The 20,510-nt window shown below is 44.6% G+C and overlaps 1 protein-coding gene across 1 annotated transcript; it reads right to left on the bottom strand.

Moving 5' to 3' along the window:
* Positions 1 to 15,505: 15,505 nt before the first annotated feature.
* LOC135524278 (four-jointed box protein 1-like) lies at positions 15,506 to 20,298 on the bottom strand. The gene has a single exon (XM_064951681.1). It carries the CDS (start codon positions 19,846 to 19,848, stop codon positions 18,565 to 18,567), a length of 1,284 nt encoding a protein of 427 aa, XP_064807753.1. The 5' UTR covers positions 19,849 to 20,298; the 3' UTR covers positions 15,506 to 18,564.
* Between the last annotated feature and the right edge of the window lie 212 nt (positions 20,299 to 20,510).

The following is a 20,510-nucleotide window of genomic DNA, read 5'->3' as shown; positions in this document are numbered from 1 at the left end:
AGAAAAAGCCCAGTACTGAGATGAAGCCCAGCCAGGCAGTTGAATCCGGCAGATCCTGGCTGACTGGCGGATCCTGGCTGACTGGCAGATCCTGGCTGACTGGGGGATCCTGGCTGACTGGCGGATCCTGGCCGACTGGCGGATCCTGGCTGACTGGCGGATCCTGGCTGACTGGTAGATCCTGGCCGACTGGCGGATCCTGGCTGACTGGCAGATCTGGAAGAGTCTGGTTGACTGGCAGATCTGGAAGAGTCTGGTTGACTGGCAGATCTGGAAGAGTCTGGTTGACTGGCAGATCTGGAAGAGTCTGGTTGACTGGCAGATCTGGAAGAGTCTGGCTGACTGGCAGATCTGGAAGAGTCTGGCTGACTGGCAGATCTGGAAGAGTCTGGCTGACTGGAAGAGTCTGGCTGACTGGCGGATCTGGAAGAGTCTGGCTGACTGGCGGATCTGGAAGAGTCTGGCTGTCTGGCGGATCTGGAAGAGTCTGGCTGACTGGCAGATCTGGAAGAGTCTGGCTGACTGGCAGATCTGGAAGAGTCTGGCTGACTGGCAGATCTGGCTGCTTCATGCTGACTGACGGCTCTGGCTGCTCCATGCTGACTGGCGGCTCTGGCTGCTCCATACTGACTGACAGCTCTGGCGGCATCATGGAGACTGGCAGCTCCTTGCAGACTGGCAGCTCTATGCAGACTAGCAGCTCTTTGCAGACTGGCAGCTCTGGCTGCTCCATGCAAACTGACAGCTCTGGCTGCTCAATGTAGACTGACAGCTCAGGCTGCTCTATACAAACTGACAGCTCTGGCTGCTCCATGTAGACTGGCAGCTCAGGCTGCTCTATACAGACAGGAGGCTCCGGCAGCGCTGTAGAGGAGGAAGGCTCTAGAACCGCTGAACAGGCGGGAGACTCCGACAGCGCAGGAGAGGGAGAAAGCGCTGGCTGCGCTGAACAGGCGAGGCGCACTGAAGGCCTGATGCGTGGTGCTGGCACTGGTGGTATTTGGCCGAGGACACGCACAGGAAGCCTAGTGCGGGGAGCTGCTACTGGAGGGCTGGGGTGTGGAGGTGGTACTGGATAAAGGACAGGCACAGGAAGCCTGGTGCGGGGAGCTACTACCGGAGGACTGGTGTGTGAAGGTGGCACAGGATGGACTGGACCGTGAAGGTGTACTGGAGAGCCTGAATGCAGGACTGGCACAGGACGTGCAAGGCTAGGTAGGTACACAGGAGGCTTAGTGCGTGAGGCTGGCACACTTTCCACCAGCCGACTAACACGCACCTCAGGACTAGTATGGAGTGCTGACCCAGGTGCCATTAAATCCCCGACACGCTCCGTCGGCCGAATATTATACCTAAAGCACCAAACTAGCAACTCCCTCATTAAACTCTCCTCCAATATCCCCATTAACTCCTTCACAGTCTCTGCTTCGCTCACCTCCAACACTGGTTCTGACCTCCTCCTTGGCTCTTCACAATAAACAGGGAGAGTTGACTCAGGTCTGTCTCCTGACTCAGCCACTCCCCCTGATAGCCCCCCCCAAAAAAATTTTTGGGGCTGCTTTTCGGGCTTCCATCCACGTCGCCGTGCTGCCTCCTCATACTTGCGCCTCTCCGCTTTAGCCACTTCTAATTCCTCCTTGGGGCGGCGATATTCACCAGGCTGAGCCCAGGGTCCTTTTCCGTCCAGTTCCTCCTCCCATGTCCAATTCTCCAAATGGTGTAGCCTCTCCCACTGAAGCTGCTTCTGTTGCCTTTCGTGTAGCTCCTGTTTCCTCTTCGCCTGCTGCACTTTAGGGCGGCTACACTCCTCTGGTTTAGCCCAGGGTCCTCTTCCGTCAAGGATTTCCTCCCATGTCCAGAAATCCTTAAAACGCGGCTCCTCTTTGCGCTGCTCCTGCCTGTTGACACGCTGCTCGGTCCGTGTTTGGTGGGTGATTCTGTAACGGCGTTCTTCTTTTGTTGAAGGAGAGTCGGACCGAAATGCAGCGTGTAAGTTACTCATGTTTATTAGGAAGACAAACGAACGAACTATACACAAATAACTAATAAATACAAAAACAACAAACAGAACGCGAAACCTATACAGCCTGACTGGTGCACACTACACAGAGACAGGAACAATCACCCACGAAATACAAAGCAAAAACCAGGCTACCTAAATACGGTTCCCAATCAGCGACAACGAGAATCACCTGACTCTGATTGAGAACCGCCTCAGGCAGCCAAACCTATTAAACACACACACCCCTAATCAGCTACAATCCCAACTACTACAAACCCCAATATGAAACTACAATACAACATAAACCCATGTCACACCCTGGTCTGACTAACTAATAAACTAAAACACAAAATACTAAGACCAAGGCGTGACATCTTCACAAGGTTTTCACACAATGTTGCTGGTATTTTGGCCCATTCCTCCATGCAGATCTCCTCTAGAACAGTGATGTTTTGGGGCTGTTGCTGGGCAACACGGACTTTCAACTCCCTCCAAAGATTTTCTATGGGGTTGAGATCTGGAGACTGGCTAGGCCACTCCAGGACCTTGAAATGTTTCTAACGAAGCCACTCCTTCGTTGCCCGGGCGGTGTGTTTGGGATCATTGTCATGCTGAAAGACCCAGCCACGTTTCATCTTCAATGCCCTTGCTGATGGAAGGAGGTTTTCACTCAAAATCTCACGATACATGGCCCCATTCATTCTTTCCTTTACACGGATCAGTCGTCCTGGTCCCTTTGCAGAAAAACAGCCACAAAGCATGATATTTCCACCCCCATGCTTCATAGTAGGTGTGGTGTTCTTTGGATGCACCTCAGCATTCTTTGTCCTCCAAACACGACAAGTTGAGTTTTTAGCAAAAACTTCTATTTTGGTTTCATCTGACCATATGACTTTCTCCCAATCTTCTTCTGGATCATCCAAATGCTCTCTAGCAAACTTCAGACGGGCCTGGACATGTACTGGCTTAAGCAGGGGGACACGTCTGGATTTGAGTCCCTGGCGGCGTAGTGTGTTACTGATGGTAGGCTTTGTTACTTTAGTCCCAGCTCTCTGCAGGTCATTCACTAGGTCCCCCCGAGTGGTTCTGGGATTTTTGCTCACCGTTCTTGTGATCATTTTGACCCCACGGGGTGAGAACTTGCATGGAGCCCCAGATCGAGGGAGATTATCAGTGGTCCTGTATGTCTTCCATTTCCTAATAATTGCTCTCACAATTGATTTCTTCAAACCAAGCTGCTTACCTATTGCAGATTCAGTCTTCCCAGCCTGGTGCAGGTCTACAATTTTGTTTCTGGTGTCCTTTGACAGCTCTTTGGTCTTGGCCATAGTGGAGTTTGGAGTGTGACTGTTTGAGGTTGTGGACAGGTGTCTTTTATACTGATAACAAGTTCAAACAGGTGCCATTAATACAGATAATGAGTGGAGGACAGAGGAGTTACAGGTCTGTGAGAGCCAGAAATCTTGCTTGTTTGTAGGTGACCAAATACTTACAGTGCCTTGCGAAAGTATTCGGCCCCCTTGAACTTTGCGACCTTTTGCCACATTTCAGGCTTCAAACATAGATATAAAACTGTATTTTTTGTGAAGAATCAACAATAAGTGGGACACAATCATGAAGTGGAATGACATTTATTGGATATTTCAAACTTTTTTAACAAATCAAAAACTGAAAAATTGGGCGTGCAAAATTATTCAGCCCCTTTACTTTCAGTGCAGCAAACTCTCTCCAGAAGTTCAGTGAGGATCTCTGAATGATCCAATGTTGACCTAAATGACTAATGATGATAAATACAATCCACCTGTGTGTAATCAAGTCTCCGTATAAATGCACCTGCACTGTGATAGTCTCAGAGGTCTGTTAAAAGCGCAGAGAGCATTATGAAGAACAAGGAACACACCAGGCAGGTCCGAGATACTGTTGTGAAGAAGTGTAAAGCCGGATTTGGATACAAAAAGATTTCCCAAGCTTTAAACATCCCAAGGAGCACTGTGCAAGCGATAATATTGAAATGGAAGGAGTATCAGACCACCGCAAATCTAACAAGACCTGGCCGTCCCTCTAAACTTTGAGCTCATACAAGGAGAAGACTGATCAGAGATGCAGCCAAGAGGCCCATGATCACTCTGGATGAACTGCAGAGATCTACAGCTGAGGTGGGAGACTCTGTCCATCAGTCGTATATGGCACAAATCTGGCCTTTATGGAAGTGGCAAGAAGAAAGCCATTTCTTAAAGATATCTATAAAAAGTGTCGTTTAAAGTTTGCCACAAGCCACCTGGGAGACACACCAAACATGTGGAAGAAGGTGCTCTGGTCAGATGAAACCAAAATTGAACTTTTTGGCAACAATGCAAAACGTTATGTTTGGCATAAAAGCAACACAGCTCATCAAGCTGAACACACCATACCCACTGTCAAACATGGTGGTGGCAGCATCATGGTTTGGGCCTGCTTTTCTTCAGCAGGGACAGGGAAGATGGGAAGATGATGGGAAGATGGATGGAGCCAAATACAGGACCGTTCTGGAAGAAAACTGATGGAGTCTGCAAAAGACTTGAGACTGGGACGGAGATTTGTATTCCAACAAGACAATGATCCAAAACATAAAGCAAAATCTACAATGGAATGGTTCAAAAATAAACATATCCAGGTGTTAGAATGGCCAAGTCAAAGTCCAGACCTGAATCCAATCGAGAATCTGTGGAAAGAACTGAAAACTACTGTTCACAAATGCTCTCCATCCAACCTCACTGAGCTCGAGCTGTTTTGCAAGGAGGAATGGGAAAAAATTTCAGTCTCTCAATGTGCAAAACTGATAGAGACATACCCCAAGCGACTTACAGCTGTAATCGCAGCAAAAGGTGGCGCTACAAAGTATTAACTTAAGGGGGCTGAATAATTTGCATGCCCAATTTTTCAGTTTTTGATTTGTTAAAAAAGTTTGAAATATCCAATAAATGTCGTTCCACTTCATGATTGTGTCCCACTTGTTGTTGATTCTTCACAAAAAAATACAGTTTTATATCTTTATGTTTGAAGCCTGAAATGTGGCAAAAGGTTGCAAAGTTCAAGGGGGCCGAATACTTTCGCAAGGCACTGTATTTTCCACCATAATTTGCAAATAAATTCATTCAAAATCCTACAATGTGATTTTCTGGATTTTTTTTCTCCTTTTGTCTGTCATAGTTGAAGTGTACCTATGATGAAAATTACAGGCCTCTCTCTTCTTTTTAAGTGGGAGAATTTGCACAATTGGTATCTGACTAAATACCTTTTGCCCCACTGTACCTTTGAAGATCTTCCTCTGTTTGCATTCCCAAGCGTCCCAGCTACACTACAAATTGTCATTTTGTTCGATAAAGTCCTTCTTTATATCCCCAAAAAGTCAGTTTAGTTGGTGCGTTTGATTTAGTAATCCACCCATTCCACTAGCTCAACATGCATACAAAGAATCCCAAAAGTTACCAATAAACTTCGTCCAAACAAGTCAAACAATGTTTCTAATCAATCCTCAGGTACCCTAATATGTAAATAAATGTTAAAAATGTAAGACTGAATGTAGCATGTTCAATACCGGAGATAAATAACGAGGTGCACACCCTCATCCATGCGCACCACAAGATTACAGTAAAAATGACAGTCACTTTGAAAAACTATAAATTCTAGCAAATTTTTCAAAACACAAGCCTGAAACCCTTTCTAAAGACTATTGCCATCTAGTGGGAGCCATTGGAACTGCAATCAGAGGATTTCCTTAGAATTTTCCACAAACATTTTCAATGGATGGTGACCTCAAAAAAACATTCCGGATGGATTCTCCTCGGGTTTTGGCCTGCAATATCAGTTCTGTCATACTCACAGACATTATTTTAACAGTTTTAGAAACTGCAGAGTTTTTTCTATCCAATACTGCCAATTACATGTATATCCTAGCTTCTGTGCCTTCTGTGCCTGAGGAAACTACTTTGGGCACGTCAGTCATCTGAACTTCTGAATACTACCCCCTAGCCTTAAGATGTTTTAAGAACGAGGTAGTTGGACCTTTTCAAGTTGAAGATGGATTGAAATTCAACTCCCAAACCTACTGCCAGTACTCCACTGCTTGGCTAGCCAGCAAGGGCCTCAAATATGTCCGAATAATGACCTGGCCCCCTTCCTCACCTGACTTAAATCCTATTTTTAACTTGTGGGGCCTTCTGAAACGTGAGATTTACAGTGAGGGAAGACAATATACATCTTTGAACAGCATTTGGGAGGCTGTGGTTGCTGCTTCAGCGAAAGTTGATTGTGAACAGATCAAGAAACTGACAGACTCCATGGATGGAAGGCTCATGGCAGTCATTGAAAATAAGGGTGGCTACATTGGTCACTGGATATTTTTGGAAGGCCAAAAATGTTATTTAATTGTCATTTTGTGCTACTTATTTGTTACATTTACTCTAAAAATTGAGAATAAACAGGTGAGGTGGGAGATTATTTTGTAATTTAGTTGCCTAATAATTGCCTAATAATTTTTTGGGGGATTGACTCAGAGCATTGTGTTTGTTCTACAATAAAATGAATCCTGAGGAATACAATTTGCCTAATAATTGTGCAAGCAGTGTATACTCGATTTTTGAAATGTCGCATACTATTAAACTGTATTATATTTGCATACTCATAGCAGCTTACTATTTGGGATGCAATAATGGGTATGGCTCTACACAAGGTGTGGGAGAGCTCAGCCTGGATGTCAGATGTGTGATTTGAGGTGAGTCAGAGTCAGGGATCAGTGTTAATTGTAGATCTCAGGTGTGCGGGGGTTGGAATGTATGCAGAGAGAAACATGATGATGTTGGGGGTTTACCTTACATACCTGGCCAAACATTGACTAGCGCCAAAGCCATTTAAAGAGATCTTCTGTTGAAGAAGTAATAATGATATTATGGAAGAGCTATGGAAATATATGTGAATGTTTATTTTTTCCTGGTAAATTGACTGAGAACACATTCTTATTTACAGCAACGACCTGGGGAATAGTTACAGGGGAAAGGAGGAGGATGAATGAGCCAATTGTAAACTGGGGATTATTAGGTGACCGTGATGGTTTGAGTGCCAGATTTATCCAGGACACCGGGGTTAACACCCCTACTCTTACAATACGTGCCATTGGATCTTTAATGACCTCAGAGAGTCAGGACACCCGTTTAACATCCCATCCGAAAGACAGCACCCTACACAGGGCAGTGTCCCCAATCACTCGGATATTTTTTATATTTTTTATTTAGACCAGAGGAAAGAGTGCTTCCGACTGGCCCTCCAACACCACTTCCAACAACATCTGGTCTCCCATCCAGGGACTGACCAGGACCAACCCTGCTTAGCTTCAGAAGCAAGCCAGCAGTGGTATGCAGGGTGGTATGCTGCTGGCAATTCCCTGTTTAGGAGCCATGGAAGAACATATCGTTCCTCCTGGATAATCTTGAACTATACAAACCTATTTCCCTCACCTTTATGGTTTGCTCTTTCCCTTTATTTCAATATCTGCTTATGTACCTCTTTTTCACTATGACATGTTCTCGCTTGCTCTGCTCTAAGACATTGATACTGATTCCGGCTCAGCCCATTATGCTTCACTCCTGAATCTCAACCAGACTGACACGCCAGCTACGCAGAGCTGTAATCATTTAGATGTAACACTGCAACATTACTGGCCACGGCAGGATGGCTCACGTGTCGGCTGCAACAGCCTGTAGGGGAGAGTGGGGTAAGTTGAGAAAAATGGTTAGTTGAACCACCCATTGTTTCTAGGAAACCATACAAAAAATGTATCATGTGACCAAATATTTAGGAAGAGGTCATAATTTCATGGAGTTTGTGAAGGAAGAAACCACATGGAAAAAGTACTCAACAAGTTTTTTACATCAGTCAGGGTCATAAGCTACAATATGAGGTCCTAAACCTCGCATGAAAGTGCATCCTTTTAGCTGTGTGGGCTAATATAGTCCAAATGTTTTCCTTGGGGTAAGCTGAGCCAATGGCCACCATACCCCAAACAAACAATGATTGCATTTGGTCAGTTTTATGCATAATATGCATAGTATTTTTGCAGTGTGTCATGCATCTAAACTCAAGAGTGCATTTTTATTGTTACAGAACAGACATCCTTATACCCAGTTTATTCAAACGTAAAACAAGCAGGAGTCTAGCCCCCTTGAGGTTCTTGAGAGACCATCCAAGGAAGTGAGAGAAGGGAAAATGTCCATTTGAGCAGCAGCAATGGATGAAAAAAATAGACTTAATGACACTGAAGAGGTACACTGACAAAAAAAGAAAACAAACATGTACCTGTTCGAAAGAGAGGTTTTGACAGAGTCTTTCATATCTGATGACATGGAGTCTGAGTTTGCTAAACATATCAAGAATCTCACAGACCAGTTTCATGGGCTTAGTAGCCTCAAATGCATGCAGAGAACTTGCCTACAAATTGGCACATCGAAACAACATCCATGTTCCAGACAACTGGTCAAGAAACGGAAGGCTAAGTGATATTGAACACTGAGTGTTCAAAACATTAGGAACACCTGCTCTTTCCATGACATATACTGACCAGTTGAACCCAGGTAAATGCTATGATTCCCTTATTGATATCACCTGTTAAATCCACTTCAATCAGTCTAGATGAAGCCTGGAAACAATTGAGACATGGATTGTGCATGAGTGCCATTCAGAGGGTGAACGGGCAAGACAAAAGATTAAAGTGTCTTTGAATGGGATATGGTAGTAGATGCTAGGCCCACTGGTTTGAGTGTGTCAAGAACTGCAATGCTGCTGGGTTTTTCATGCTCAACATTTTCCTGTGTGCATCAAGAATGGTCCACTGCCCAAAGGACATCCAGCCAACTTGACACAACTGGAGGAAGCATTGGAGTCATCATAGGCCAGCATACATTTAAAATATACAATACCACAAATTCAACTTTGACCTACCAGCACCATCACCCCCTGGCACCGAACACCTACTTACTGTACCCCAAGGCGGCTACACTTACAGTAGCCTGTCCCTATGCTCAATTTACCTTATACCCGGGATAAGTTGTGCCAAGAGACCACTTTTTTGGGGGGCAAGTTATGTTTTCAAAACTGTTGCGTTTGCATGAATTCTGATTATTTCCAGGAATACATAACATCCTGAAATATATGTAGATATCTTTGTTAGGAGGAATGCTATATTTCCCTTGACGTAGTGATGCTGAATATAAAAACATGTCTCTCCCCTATGGCACAAAGCCCAATTTACATAGAAATGGCCAAATTACCAAGCACAGGCACTAGCAAATGGTGCCATCGTTCAAAGTGACTGGAAAAGAGTAACCACACATGCACCTCTAATACACTAAAACTCGCGAGCTAACACTAACATTCAGAAAGGCCATGGTCAGCTATGGAAGGAGACGGTGATGGTATTTTGTCATCAAGTGCCACATATTCCCTTCTCTGTATTGATTCTCTCAGTGCTTGGCGATGATGTGGACAAAGCTCTGATGTCAAAGTCATGGCACACATAAACTCAAGTCCTCTCCAATCATACTCAATTGTCCCTGACGTGAACGATTGCTATTTACTCTGAGTGCCATCCACATACATGGTCTGACTGTGGCTTGTGTGCTTGTGTTTATGTATTTCGAATGCGTCAGGGATGAGGAGAGTCCAGGTTTGTAGTGTGGAGTTGTGGCTGCAGATGCGCTGCCTGCTGTATTTAGAAAGGTCACAGCCTCTCCGGTGTTACGCAAGCGGAACCATACTGTAGGTCCGTCCAGCTCATTTAGACCGGCCACATCTCCCATGCTGCCTCGCCTTGAACCATACAAATCCTAAACTCACACTGCACTGCATTAGCATAGAAATATCTTCATTAAGAACACATGGCCACAGCACGGCCCAGGTGGGTCTGAATGAGCCTCACTCGAAAGCCAAATGATAGATTATCTCTATGAATGCGATCAGTTATTCTTCCCCCTTTCAACAAACTGTCATTTCCATAAGCATACTAATTCACATTTACATAGAGATGAAGACTTATGCTAATGAGCCAAACTCGGTGTGCTTGAAACGAGCCTCCGTAGAGGCTGCAGCACTGAGGCTTCAACAAGCTTCACCCAGAAGGTTACACAAATCTGTCAGCCACGTCAATCAAGAGCCGGGTGGGTTTTCACTCAAAGAAAAAGGAGAGAAAAGAAACAAGGAAATGCTGGAACAGCACCTAGTCCTGACATGGAGGAGCTAATGTCATGCTTGGCTAGCTCAGGGAAGCAGATAAACGGGACAGGATGTTAATACACAAGAGATTTGTAATTGCAAGACTTGCAAATGTGAAATTAATGTGTGGCCTTTCACTAACTTTCTCTCTCTTTTAAGTGAGAGAAAGGAGTTTGTACACAAAGCCACCCAGCAATTGGAACCAGTGGTAATTTGAGAGAGTGCGAGAGAGTGAGAGAGAGAGAACAACAGTACTTAAAGAAGAGAGAGCCTACAGAGGGGAACAGAAGATATTTACATTTTATACACTACTTCTCACACATAGACAACAGACCATTATAAACCTCACTACCTGTCCAACTAAAACCACTTAATGTATTGCCTATTATCTAAATCATGTATAATAGCCAAATGATATTCAACTGTAAATGATTAGTCAAAGTAAAGGTCAGCATTTTCTGCAGGCTGTTGACTGTTTTGTCATTTCTCTGTAGCCTTGTACTACTGTCTGTAGGCCTGTGTATTAGACTTAATGTCATCAAACCAATGCATTACCCTGCAGCATATTACTTAACAAATAGACTTGAATCTGCCTTTGAAAGGATGGATGTTTCATGTGTAACATAGGCTCATTATCTCAGTGATATATAGCAGGGAATATGTCCTACAGTAATGTGTTTCTTCTTCTTTACTGTACAATCTGCAATATAAAGTAAAAACACGAAAAACATTGGTTTAAAAATAGGATAGGTCCCATGTTATATGCCATGTGAGAAAATAACGGTAGACACATTTTCCATTATACATATCACCACCAAAATCAGTCCCCCTTGAATGCATATTTCCTATATATGTTATTCTCATTAGATACAATCTCTTTTCCAAGAGACACTTGGTCCAGGACGATTGAATGAAAGAATGCTCTTGCATTAAATTGTAGGAGGATATAGCCTAGTAGCTTCAGCAATGATTAAATGAGATCATGCTGGGGTATAATGAGAGAAGCAGATCTGTGTGATGGAAGAGGAGAGGGCGTATGTAATCTTTTCCGTAATCACAGAGTACAGCAGGCAGGCCAGGCAGTGAGAGGATGGACAGCAGCTGGAGAGATGTATGAGTGTTCCCCAGTGCATGATTTATTCTGACAGAGCCTGCACAAACCAATTCCCCCACTCCACTCCCCTCCACCATGCAACTTTCCCGGCCGCCACGCAGCCCCCGTGCCAGCCTGCGCCATCCCAGGTCCTGCTCTCCACCCCCTACTCCCTGCCCCTCAGTTATCTTGTCCCCTGGCCTTGGCTGTGCTGGCCAGTCCCAATCTCAACCATCCTCTAGACCACCAGTTCCCTAATAGCTTTTACCCTTCTCTAGCTCCCCAACCACTGGCCTCCAACGTGTCATCCTCTCAACCCCTATAGTAGCACTGCCTTGATCTGTGCCCTTATTCCCTGTCCTCCATCCCAGTCGCCTCCCTCTGGCACTGCAGTCCAAGCCCCTGGAGTCCATTGATGTACCCCAGTCCCCTCTCCCTCTTGCCCCCCAGTCTGTGCTCTCCAACCCCTCACGACCCCTGCGTCCACTCCCCTGTATCCAGTCAACTGTGACCGAGTGACTCTCCCCTCCCCTAGTATGCACCCAGCATTATAATTAAGTCACTTAATCATGCACATGGACAGGAAGCACCCTGCACTGCACAGCCACGAAGGAATGCCAGTTATGGCCATCCACTGGCCCACGCTGTGCACATGGCCACCTTTTAAAAGATGAGTTCGGCTGGTTAGTCCCGTGGGATCTGGCAACTCGGGTTCAGTTTTTGCTCTGTGTTGTTTTGTTGAGTTGTTGATTTTTGTGGAGGCTAATTACACTCAGTTGACATTCACAACTGTATCTTTATTGAAGCTAATACAAAGCAATGTTCTTTATTTAAGAAGTTGCTTTGTGTACTAAGTGAATATAAAATAGTTTCTACTCTAATCACATATTAAAGCAATGAGTATCATAGTTTTTTAGACAACCTGACCTGTTGAAAAACAAAGAAAATTATCTGAACTAGTGCCCTTGAACCAATAGATCATTAAAGAAATAAGTGAAAACTTCACCACCGACAGCTGAGCCTAAATACACAGCTGCCTGTCTCCCCCGCTCGCAGGAATCTGGGCTGTGTGTGTGTGTGTGTGTGTGTGTGTGTGTGTGTGTGTGTGTATGTGTGTGTGTGTGTGTGTGTGTATGTGTGTGTGTGTGGAGATTACCCTTTCCTCCTCAGGAATGTCTGCAATGTAGGAGCCTCTGGATTGCAGACCATAGAGAGAGGATCTGTGTTTTTACCTATAGGGTCTGTAGGTTCAGATCACGGGCCAGATACAACCCTAGCCCCTATCCCCAAGGCACTTAATGTAGATCTGAAAATATTAGATATAGGTAGGTGTAAAAAGCTTGCCCTCTGATAGGTTAGGAGTAATTGTTGCCATATTGCTTATGGTAGCTACCAATCCAACACTTTGAAATCCAAGTGTAGGAGGTAGGGGCTAGGGGTTGTATTTGGACGGAGCCTCAGGCCTGCAGAGAGTCTCTGCCTGCTCATAGTACATAGCTGCCTGCCTCCCTGGCCACCCTGTGACATTGAAAACAAACAGAGCATGAACAAGCCCAGAGGACGGCCATAGAAGCCTGGCTCCTGCACCCTGCATGGCTAACTAGCTCACACGTCCAGATGGACTAAATAAAAACCACTGCCCTTAGCAGTGGCCAATGAGGAGTTGCCATAAGGAGGCCATGTCACATAAGGGGGCTTAGAGAGTTTACTGCCCAGGGTGGACAGTGGGAGGGTGGTGGGATGGATGGGAGGGAGGGGGCGGTAGATTTTGGTTTGTGGCCAGTCGACATAAGCCAGACAGAGAGTAAGAGGGTGAACACCTGCAATCTGTTAGGAGCGGTTGTGACTAAAGGCTTTGATGTCCGCGGGGAGTGTAATCAGAAGTGACTTGAGCTCCAGTAAAAAAACAAGAGGGGTTTCTTGTGCAAAAAAAATACATAAAACAACTACTTAAGAAAAGAAAAATGTTGTTTTCCATTTAGCTAACCACTGCAGACAGATGCTATGGGCAGGAATGTGGTTGGAGGAAGGGAGAGGAGGATAGAGGGATGGAGGGAGGGGTACGAGTCTGGTTAAGGCATACAGACCTAGGCTTAACATCCCTGGTGTCTGTGGCCCGCCGTCGTAAATCTCTTGGAGGGTTGGCCCTCGACAGACGTGCCTTAGAGCAAGACGCCCAGCTGCAAACACAGCCCTAACCCCCCTTTCTCCCTTTTACCATTCTGCCTCCCCCTCCCCAGACCACTTAGAAAATGACCTCCTTTCCCCCTCCACAGCAGTCAGTGCACGTATTGATCCCCAAGTCCCTATTACAGGACCGACAAGCAGGCAGAAAGGCAGAAACCAGGCAGGCTGCTATCCCTACTAAAGCTTCCAGCTCCACCTGCTCAAACTCCAGCCGAGTCTTAGGCCGCTAATCGCTCCCTGAGAATCACAGATAGATGACACTGACACGCGTAGTGGACACCACAGAGTTGTGTTCTCATAGAAGTCATGATAAGACACCTCATAGTGCCTAAACCCCTCTCATTGTTAAAGTGAGGCTCTTTTCTCTGGCCCCCTTCCCTCCCCAACCCCACTTCTGCCTGGAACAGGCCCTGCAGCGAGCTATCAACAAAAGGTGTAAAATGAACCAGATGATATGAGGGTTAGAGGGAGGGGATGGAGGGATAGCAGGATGGAGGAAGGGCTGGAAACCATTAGGCCTTCAAATGTTTATCACTGACATCCCTACAATGTGCCTCCAGCAGGTCTGGGAACAGGAGATCACAGGCACCGGAAAGGTCGCTGTGGAACTAATGAGAAAGAGACTTTATTTAGTTTGTGAAATCAAATAAATGCTGTGCTTCCAAGATGTGACAGTTAATAGAACGATAAGAAAAAGAGGCCTCGGGTTAGCAGATGGATTTGGCCCGATGCTTTGACTTTGTCTGACAATACAATGAACTATTCAGATAAATGAATGAGAAGAAGGCTATTTAATTTTCAAATAAATGCTGTAACTCCATGATGTAACGGTCTAGGGAACAATAACAAAAAGGCCTCAGGGAAAGAGATGGGTTGTGAACAGTGTGGCCAAATAATTTGCATTTTTGCACTCTGGGAGTGGTCTGAATGAGTGGTCTGAATGGGGAGGGGGAAACTAAAAACTAGATATTATTGGCAGAGAGGTTTGGAACTCTCTTTCTTATTTGTCTATTAACTAATTTACCGCCTGGTGATGTCACCCGGCAGGCTAAAACTCCATCCCACCAGGATGACATTTCAGGTGGTCTTTTCAAACAGCTCTTACACTAAAATGGCATATCATAATTTTCACAATTTCACAGTATTATTCCAACCTCATAGTGTGGACATATATATAAAACAGAAAAATCACATTTTTGACTGCACTGGGCCTTTAACAACCCTTTTAATAACTTTTACATGAGGCTGAATTCAAATTGTGAAGTCAAGACTATTATTAGTTTTGCTCCAATGTAATAGATTTACCATCAATAACTGAACTGTTACATTAGCATCACAAACACAAACCATTGATATTTGTACATGATGTTATGATATGGTAAGATAGTTACAATAAGCTTATGACACATTTACAGTGCATTTGGGAAGTATTCAGACCACTTGACTTTTTCCACAATTTGTTACGTTACAGCCTTACTGCTAAAATGTCTAAAAACCTGCTTTCGCAATGTCGTTATGGGGTATCGTGTGTAGATTGATGAGGATAATTTTTTTTTTAATTAATTTTAATTTAGAAAAAGGTTGTAACGCAACCATGAAATGTCCCAGATTGTGCCTTTAAGAAGAGCTTGGATATAGGGCAGGGGGTTAGAGATTTGATTTAGGCCTGCCTGATATAGAGAGAATTAGAGGGAGTGACAGAGACCCTATCTCTTCAATCCCTCCCTCTCCTGCTAATGGGACCTACAGTGTTCAATTGACATGTTTCCCTTTCTTTAACAGTTTTGTAGAAGTGTGAGAGTTATGTGGAGTGTAAACGCAAGCAACAAATGTATCTTTCCACAGGAAATGGTCCCTACTTTACCCTCTCTTGTGTTTGGTTAATGTGAGTGTGTTCTCAGTAGACAGGAGAGAGCTGAGCCCTGTAATTGTCTCAGACAGTGGCTGTGTCCGAATACCCATATATGAGTGAGAGAGTGAGAGAGTGAGAGTGAGAGTGAGAGAGAGAGAGAGAGAGAGAGAGAGAGAGAGAGAGAGAGAGAGAGAGAGAGAGAGAGAGAGAGAGAGAGAGAGAGAGAGAGAGAAAAAAAAACTCTTTGAGTCCCAGGGTAACAGGCTCTGAGGGCACTGCATTTCAACAGCACAATGGGTACACTGTAGTGGACAAGGATGGGACAAAGCCCTTTATATGAAAACCTGAGGACTGAACACACAGAACAGGCAAATATTGGACCTGCTATTGTACTCTGCTAAAGAAGGGTTGAATACCAAACATGTGGTCTGACAACTTAAATTACAATATACTTAGCAAAAAATACAGGAAGATTGGAATGTTACAATGCACATTGAATTGATGAAAGGGGATTGCAATTGTGAATGTCAAAAACAGGATAACATATACAGTATTCACAGTGTAGCATGTACAACAAATATGACTGGGTCATGACATTAAGCAGTGGTGTAGTGGTTCTTGGAAAAGTGGGTATACTCTAATTTTGCAAAAATATATTTCAAAACGGCCTGCCCAATGAAGGAAAGGCGCCTTGTGTGAAAAATGCTAGGTTTCCCTATAGTTTTTGTCAGGTTCTCACTCTCAAAATCTAACTTTTTTAATAGAAAAACTACAAAAATTGGATGTTCTAAGTCCACAACAATGCTTAAAGCTGTAATATGTAACTTTTTGAACCACCCAACCAAATTCACATAGAAAGGTGAGTTATAGATCTGCCATTCTCATTGAAAGCAAGTCTAAGAGGCGGTAGATATGTTCTTTGTGCGCTATATCTATGCATCCTGTTCTTATGCTTTATTTTTGCATCTTTTACTTTTGGTTTTGTACCCCAGGTTCAAACAGCTGAAAATGTTTGGTTATGGAAAATATATTTCTTAGGTTTAGATGGTACGCTGATTATTTACACTATACTTGCTTGTTTTGTCACATAAACCGAAATTAGGGAACTATTAGAATTTTAGCAACCAAGAAATGGCAGAGTGGTTTCTGCATAGTGCATCTTTAAACCACATCAGGAGACCATTTTTGAGGCCTGTGTAAAATCAGTCAAAATATTTTTGGGAGAATTTGTTGTTGTTGCAGTCAACATTTAATTGGGAAGTTTTGGGGGGAAAGCCTTAAAAATGCTCATTCAAATAGCACTAAATTATGAATCGCAAAGATTCAACAAAGACTTTTTCAATAAGTTTAAATATCTTCCAACCCTACTGGCTACCGATGCCGTTCAATTCTATGAACCTCTCCCTGCGACAATCATGAGAGCTGCACACTTTGACTGTCTGATATTCCGCTGAAACTCTACCGAACAAAAATATAAACGCAACATGAAACAATTTAAAAGATTTTTACCAAGTTACTGTTCAATTGAGGAAATCAGTCAACTGAAATAAATTTATTAGGCCCTAATCTGTGGATTTCATGTCTGGGAATACAGATATGCATCTGTTGGTCACAGATACCTTAAAAAAATGGGCCTCAGGACCTCGTCATGGTATTTCTGTGCATTCAAATTGCCATCAATAAAATGCAATTGTGTTTGTTGTCTGTAGCCTGCCCTTACCATAACCCCACCACCACCATGGGGCACAAGGTTCGCAACATTGACATCAGCAAACTGCTAGTCCACACGACGCCTTACATGTGGTCTGCGGTTGTGAGGCCGGTTCGATCCACTGCCAAATTCCCTAAAATTATGTTAGAAGTGGCTTACGGTAGAGAAATTAACATTGAATTCTCTGGCAACAGTTCTGGTGGACATTCCTGCAGTCAGCATACAAATTTCACGCTCCCTCAAAACTTGAGACATCTGTGGAATTGTGTTGTGCACATTTTAGAGTGGCTTTTTAGTGTTGCCATGTGTAATGATCATGCTGTTTAATCAGCTTCTTGATATGCCACACATGTCAGGTGGATGGATTATCTTGGCAAAAGGAGAAATGTTCACAAACAGGGATGTAAACAAATTTGTGCACAAAAAATGTTATGCGTATGGAACATTTCTGGGATCTTTTATTTCAGCTCATGAAACATGGGACCAACACTTTACATGTTGCGTTTATATTTCGTGTAGCTATGTGTGCGGCGCGCATGTGCATATATTTCACATGCTTTATTACGATTGTGTAGGCTACTTTGTGAATAAAGTATCTATTGTACTACATAATTTATATGGCATATACCTTCACTATACTACTTTGTTACGCATCAGTGGGGATTAAGTAGTGAGTATACGCAATGCCCACGGGGAAAAAGTGGGTAAGTGGCATATATCTGCTACCTGCATATATCCGCCACTACACCACTGACATTAAGGCAGAAGATACAATCACAAGACAACCAAATGCATGAATGTGTTTGCAATGACAATTGATTGTACAGTAGGCTAGAGCTTCTATAAAAGGAGTGAGACAGGTGACAAAGTCTACATTATACATTTTTGTGGCAACAAATACAAAACTTTTTAGGAGAAACCTATTAAGGCCTGGTTCTCATTATCAAGCAATCCAGTTTCCTATGGAGATTATTGAACACAATGCACCTTGTGAATACAGATGATATGAAGTGATTATTCATTATCCCCCCCTTACACCACAATAGTTTATTCCTATTAATAAACACAGCTGTGTAGCCTATCAAACTCCTGAGGTTGAAGGCTGACCATTAAACCTAAATAGCTACAAAGATGCATTGGCTCCTAAACAGCTACAAAGATGCATTGGCTCCTAAATAGCTACAAAGATGCATTGGCTCATATCACATTATTCCTGCAGCTATGTTTTGAGGCTGGCTGAAAATAAATTATGACCCATCCTGCACGAAGCCAAAAATCAACGTCAATGTGACTATTTATGCAGACATATAAAGTAGGCAAAACGTTGTTTTCACAAGAGGTAGTTCATCAATATATTAAAAAACTGTTTCAATTGACGCGCATTAATCTAGTACAGGTGTGTGGTTACTGATTTGCAGCACACGTCATTCTGTGAAGCAGATGCCAGATACAGAACCTCAAAATGAGAGGAATCAAAACTAAACGCCCAGCTGGTGGTACTTCACCTTGCAATGCAATATGTGTTTGTATAATCTGTTTATTCGACTCTGTAGTACTCCCGCATGTTCATCAGAGAGAAACCCTAATTCCGGAGACAATGGTTCGCTGTCTCTGTATAGCTCGAGCAGCCGAGTCCTGGTGTCCCTGCGCCGGTGCAGTTCTATAACACGCTGTACTGTCCTCTTTCTGAACACACACACCGAGTCCAAGACGGTACTGTGGTACTTCTCCCACATATCCAGTACACGGTAACCGTGCACAAGCCCTGCCTCGTTGTCGATGAAAACCAGGTCGCCACGGGGTGTTCTGAGCAGGTTGTTGGTCTCCCTCTCCATCACGCGCGAGTCCCACTGCAGGCTAAAGAGGTTGCTAACGAGCCTGTCGAAGTTAGCAGACAGGTAGTCCAATATTATCAGGTCCGTCCACTGCATTAGCTCGAGCAGCTCCGCCGTCGTCTTGTTCCCCAGCTCTCCCCGTACAGGACGCAGCCCCTTGCTCTCTTGGCGCAGCGGCGCAGGTGTGATTACCCCTGTCAGGTTGGCGACCCACTGGGTGAGCGAGACCACCGCCCGCTCACTCCACTGTAAACCTCCTATTCTTCTTCTCACAGAAGCCCATTGTTCACTGTCAACGTTCAACTGGGCGAGGATGAGAGGCGGCAGATTTGTAATACCCAGCAAACTAGCCAGGTAATAAGTCAAAGTTTCCCCCTGCACCTGGTCCGCGTTTATTCCATAACGCACGCATGCTTTGGATCGGTCCGAAAAAGTGGCCAGTTGATTGGATATTCTCCCACAGCCCGGCTCCAGTCTGACAATCCGATGTCCCCGGGCTCTCCCTCTCCATGCCCGGGCATGTTCCTCACTGAAGCTGACGGGAAACTTATCCTCAAGCCATTCACTCCAAAATATTCCCTCAACCGGAGAGCCCAATTTGTCCGGGACCCCCCTCTGTGCTGACCCCTTGTTATCTACATTCATATGGTAATCTCTGATTCCTAAAGAGCCAGTTTGATCCGCAACACCAGTGAGATTGTGGGCATCCAGTATGCCCCCCAAATGCAGTCTCTGTGCTACTGGAACGGCGAGCAAAGCCCGGAAAGTTTTAGCAGAGAGTTCCGGGGATGGCCCAATGTGAGCGGACCCCCTACTCGTTAACTGTAGTCCCGTGTTGTATCTCTCCAATCTGCTCCAGACGTAGAATACACTGGCACAAGTGCAGAGAAAGAGAAGTGCAAGTAAATTCGCCGACACAGCCCTCATGGTTACTGAAAGCCGCCCTTCCCTTTGTTGCGACGAGATGACTAGCACATCCCCGACGGCTTCAGCTTCAATTATGAACGAGTGTTTGGAATAAGAACTAGGTAGGCTAATCCAAGTGTTGTGAAACCACACCTAGCCAGAGTGCGATGCCTAGCACAGGCGCTGCGTCCCGTGCCCCGTTCACGGGCGGAGTTGTACTGTTTGGGTCACGGAACCGCCCGTTAATAAGCAACGAGGTTCGCATCTCTGTTCCCGTTGGGTGAACTAAAATCCTTCTCCGTCGATAGGATATGAGCCATGACGCAGTCTTTTCTTTAACGGATCATCTTTTTTTTCAGCGTCTCTCGTTCCGGACAGCAAAGTGCTTTTTCTCTCGCTCTACGCGTCTCCATCTCTCCGATCTCCACTGGGTGCTGGGTTGAGTTTGATTTGTGGTTGTGTTTGATTTGTGTAGTAGCTTCTGCTCCACAGAAACAGGGGGGGGGGGGGGCACGTGACTCGGGCTGCGAGCTGGGTAGGCTTATCGTCGGAAGTGGTAGGTCATATGGAAGCGTACTTTGGAGGGCTACACATCCAGAGCAAGTGCACGCAACGGCGACTCGCTTTTATCTGAATCAAACCGGTACTTTATTCCATTTTTTCAGTTTTGTAAAAAATACATT

Source organism: Oncorhynchus masou, chromosome 31, assembly GCF_036934945.1.
Source record: "Oncorhynchus masou masou isolate Uvic2021 chromosome 31, UVic_Omas_1.1, whole genome shotgun sequence".
Lineage (NCBI taxonomy): Eukaryota > Metazoa > Chordata > Actinopteri > Salmoniformes > Salmonidae > Oncorhynchus > Oncorhynchus masou.
Note: the sequence above shows the minus strand (reverse complement) of the source record. Positions and strands in the feature narration are given on the sequence as shown.